Source organism: Phaseolus vulgaris, chromosome 9, assembly GCF_051622355.1.
Source record: "Phaseolus vulgaris cultivar YP4 chromosome 9, ASM5162235v1, whole genome shotgun sequence".
Taxonomy (NCBI): Eukaryota; Viridiplantae; Streptophyta; class Magnoliopsida; order Fabales; family Fabaceae; genus Phaseolus; species Phaseolus vulgaris.
This window is the reverse complement of record NC_143506.1, coordinates 33629516-33634515: the sequence shown is the minus strand read 5'-3', so window position 1 is coordinate 33634515 and position 5000 is coordinate 33629516. Positions and strand designations below refer to the sequence as shown.

At 34.3% G+C, this 5000-nt stretch overlaps 1 protein-coding gene across 1 annotated transcript; it reads right to left on the bottom strand.

The window, feature by feature from the left end:
• LOC137822923 (LRR receptor-like serine/threonine-protein kinase EFR) lies at positions 1-3718 on the bottom strand. The gene is made up of 3 exons (XM_068627947.2): positions 939-3718; positions 463-823; positions 1-346 (listed from the first exon to the last, which is right to left on the bottom strand). The coding sequence occupies exons 1-3, from the start codon at positions 3637-3639 to the stop codon at positions 280-282; spliced, it is 3129 nt and encodes a 1042-aa protein (XP_068484048.1). The 5' UTR covers positions 3640-3718; the 3' UTR covers positions 1-279.
• Between the last annotated feature and the right edge of the window lie 1282 nt (positions 3719-5000).

Below are 5000 nucleotides of genomic sequence, written 5' to 3'. Positions count from 1 at the left end.
TGATTATAAGAACGAAATTAGTAACCTTCTCTTAATATCAATAAAAACCACCGTGAGCAACATCCAGCCAAATTTAAAGTACAAGTAAAAACAAGTGGAAGCTTTATGTTTGATATGGTCTTGGGTGAAAGCAGTAAATTTGCACAGTCATGATATGCTCTTAAAAGCAACCATTTAAAGAGTACATATCTGGCTCCAATTATTAGACCGTTCTATTTCCCGTGGATGCAAGGTAGCATACACATTTGTTTTTGCAAAGTTGTGGCATTTGATTTAAGCTTAAACTACATTTATGGCATCTGCTCTGTCGCTGACCATTCTACTCTCTCTGTCAATGCCTCCGCACCTGTAATCACCATTAAAGATGGACAAAACAATATTATTATGAATGGAACTATTATTAATATTTGGCAAAATAACACATAATGACATTTTTTTCTATTAATTCAAAGAGAATAATACCATGCTTTTCTGATTTTGTTTAGTTCTTTAGTGACCTCCATAATATGCATTCTTTCTTTGGGTGATTCCATTGAGCAAGCAAGTCCAATCTTAAAGACTGAAACTAAGTACTTTTCATCAACTGCAGTAAGATTTTGACTGTTCTCTTTTTCTATTGTTGCTCCTTCATGATTTAGAACAAGTGTTGGGTCCAAAATTTGTAAGACATTACCAAGCAATGAATTTTCCACAAACTTATGCAAATTTTGACCATTTTTAAAGATTTCTTCTGTGGGTCTTCTTCCAGTAAACATTTCCAATAAAAGGATCCCAAAACTATACATGTCACCATTCATAGACACCTCAGAACCCATTCCATACTCTAAAATATACAGAAAAAAAAATGTCAATACTTTATAACTAGTAACTAAATAACAAGTTTTCATAAGAAAATAGAGAAATTTAACAAAGCAGTGATTCAAGAGTTTAGAACATACCAGGGGGAGCATAGCCAATTGTCCCCTTGAACTCAATTGTACTCGTTTGCTTACCAATACCATTAATAGTCGAGAGAATTCTTGCTATGCCAAAATCAGACACACGAGCAGTCATGTTATCATCAAGAAGAACATTGCTTGGCTTTAAATCACAATGAACAATCGATTGCTCACATTCATGATGAAGATAATGTACTGCAGAAGCAACGTCAATGATGATATTTAATCTTTGACCAAGGTTTAATAATCTTGGAAGTTGTTCTAGACCCAGTGTCCTTGGATGTAGCCATTGTTCTAAGCTTCCATTCTTCATGTACTCAAAAATCAAAGCTTTAAATTCTTGACCTTTGTAGTCTGTGCTTGAACAGCATGTTAAAATCTTAACCAGATTTCGATGTTTAATACTTTTGAGTGTGTTGCATTCAGCTATGAAGCTCTTGTGGGATCCTTCTTTTTGAAGATTTAGGACCTTTATAGCAACAACTTTGTCTTCGAACTCAAGAGTTCCTTTATAGACAGAGCTAAAATTTCCAGAGCCAATCAAATTTGTTGCTGAGAACCCATCAGTTCCATTGTGTAGGCTTTGGTATGAAACTTTAGCTAGCTGGTCAATCGTTGTTGAATCCAAAGATGGTTTGTTATTCCTTCTTCTCATCCAGTGGATAGTTAGGATAATTGACAATATGAGAAGAAAAACAACCACACTAACTGCCACTGTTATCAACCTAAACTTAAGGTGTTTTGCAGGTTTCTTACCTTTGAAAAGACATGGTGGTAGGTGCAGTTTGGAAATACCTCCACAAAGGTTATCATTTCCATTCACCACAAAGCCGGTTGCATTTTGAAACACACCTCCAGTTGGCACTTCGCCATCCAACATGTTGAAGGATACATTGAAATATTCCAAGAAAGAAATATTCTGCAAATCAGTAGGGATTGATCCAGACAAGTTGTTTCGTGACAGGTCTAAACGTTGAAGTCCTTTGAGTGATGCCAAAGAGGATGGTATGCTTCCCTGTAAAGAATTTCCTTGCAAATAAAGGTACTCCAATGTTATGCATTCTCCAATAGTTTCAGGAATGTGACCAGACAACTGATTCTCAGACACATCTAGATAATCAACATTTTTTAGCTTTCCCACTTCTTTTGGTATACTGCCACTCAATGAGTTTCCTGACAATTTCAACAAGTTTGTCAAAGAGGAAATATTAAAGATCTCTAAAGGTATGGTTCCTGTAAAATTGTTTTGTGAAAGACCCAGATGTTGTAACTTTTGGCAATTTCCTATACTCGAAGGGATATTTCCTTCTAACATATTTCTTCTCATATCCAAAAAAAACAATTGACTAAGGTTGCCAACAAAGTCTCCTATGTGTCCTGACAACTGATTTCCACTTAAGACTAACTTTTGCATTTTTTGAAACTTTCCAAAACCTGATGGAATAATCCCACTAAAGCGGTTAAATTCCATCGCCAATTCAGTCAAGCCAATTAGATTTCCCATTGATGTAGGAATATCTCCTGATATCATATTAGCTCCAAGATACAACTGGTTGAGTGCGGTGGACAAATTGGCTAAAGAATTTGGCAATTGACCTCCAAAATTATTGTCAAAGATATCCAACATTTGCAAACTACTACAATTTGTCAATGATTTAAAAAACTTCAAATCATTAGTTGAATTGTCACCTAGATTGTTGTGAGACAAACCTAGATAATAAAGATCTTGTAGCTTTTCCAAAGCTGGAACTTGTCCTGTGAATTGATTGGCACTTATCTCAAGTAATGAAAGGATAGATGCATTTGTAATGGAAGGTGGGATTGAACCTGAGACTTGATTTAGAGCAATATAAAACTGTTGGAGATTGGGGAGGGTGTGGAACATGTTCGGTGGAAGAGATCCATTAAACTGATTTCCTGTAGCTGAGATCACAGTCAGAGATGAGATGTTGTAAAAGCAAGAAGGAAATGTTCCAATCAAATTGTTGACAGCTACAAATATCTTTACCAAGTCTTTTAGGTGACACAATTCATGTGGAACTTCTCCCTCTAAGTTGTTCATACCCACTGAGAGAAGATGTAGAGCAGAAAGATTTCCTAGGAACGATGGGATTCCTCCTGTTAACTTATTGACCGCAACATTCAAACTTTGAAGCTTATGAAGGTAGCTAATTTCTATTGGTATTCTTCCAATCAGATTGTTCCCACATAAGTATAGGAATTTGAGATTAGTGCAACCTGTCAAGTTTGTAGGAATTTCTCCTACCAATGAGTTGTTTCCAACAGAGAGCTCCTGAAGTTGTGACAATTGTCCCAATTCTTGTGGGATGTTTCCGTACAGGAAGTTGTTGTCAAGGTACAAGATTCTCATGTAAGAGAGATTGCCCAGGTGAGGAGGTATGAATCCCTTCAACTTGTACCCCTTCTTCAAGTCTAACTTTGTAACTCTTTTTTGCATGGAATTGCATGTGATTCCATCCCATTTACAAAAGTGAGTAGAACTATTCCAAGATAGCAAAACTCCGTAAGGATCACTGGATATGGATTCTTTGAATTTGAGTAGTGCCAAATGATCAGTATTGTTGCCTGATGCAAAGACAATCATGTTTGTGCTAAGCCATAGCGGGTTCAACGTAAAGATAGAAATCAAGTGGACAAATATATAACAGAATGCATGAAACATGACAGAAAAATACTTCATTTTGATGAGGAATCAGAGGTTGCTAGATGGTTGTATATATGGAAATTGTAATTGAATGTGATCAATGAAGAAGTGGAAGTCAAATCAATAAACAATTGGCAATGAACTGTTACTAACATGGGACCTGGTTTATGGAAACTTTGTTAAAAGTTTAATTAATCTCTGCATTGATTGTCAAATAATTCCATAGCTTTTTGTTGTAGCAGGACCGATATGTATATAGCTTTATATAGAATTGTAATTGAAAGTGATTAATGAAGAAGTGCAAGTTGTTTTGGTCAAGTCAAGAAATTGACTATCACTAACATGTTTATACTTTTTGTAAGTTCTTATATTTACAAATTTCAAGTTGTAGTTCTTGTATAAGAATCTTTTATGTTTTAATCTCTGCCATTGTTTGTCAAATAATTTCAGTAGCTTTTCTTTTTCCAAGAATATAACAAATTAAAATCGGTGGTATAAAATAGCTACAATGTTGATATAGAGACTAAAAATTAGGGTGGCAAAGTGGGGTGGGTCGTGCGGGTCTGTTCGCGGTCCGCTGAAAAAAACGCGGGACGAATTGCTTATTTCAACCCGTTGGCCTACTTAGGTCTGTCCCGCATAATCCATAGTTCGCACAGATCAAGAGCGGGGCGGGGCGGGTTGGCCCGCATAACTCGCATAATTTTAAAATGTATAATTTTTTTTCTACACCCCATATTTTCTTCATATAACCTCATATTTTACTTTCCAAAATTTTTAATAACATTACTACGTATGTTTCATGAAAATAATATTATGATACCATTTACCTAATGTATCTAAATAAATAAAAAAATCAACCTGCAAATTTTATGCAAAGCGGGTCAACTCGATCCATATTTTGCAGGCAAGTGCGGAGCGGGCCAACCCACATTGCCACCCTTACTAAAAATGTAGAGTTTCTATGAAAAATAAAATATAAGTATGAATATGTTGAAGTACAAATGAATAATTACATCTTAATCAAATTATCACATATGAAGACTTGCAAGTCCATCAGACAAAAGTCACTGCTAGTCAACAATGTGTCTCTTTAGAAATTATAAATTATTTCTGAGTAGTGAAGAATTTCTTGAATGAATTGTCATTTAATAATTTAATCAATATAATTTTTCATTTTTTTTTTCTATTCAAATAACAGAATAGAAAACAAATATATAAGCAATATTATTATGTATATTATTATATAATAGAGTGTCCTATTTGATACATGTAAATTATTTATATATTATTAAATCAATAAATAAAAATCAATTTTAGAGACAAAAAATAATTAGTTGTTATATTAACTAATTGATACTATTTTAGAGACTAAAAGAATTATTAGTTTCTAAATT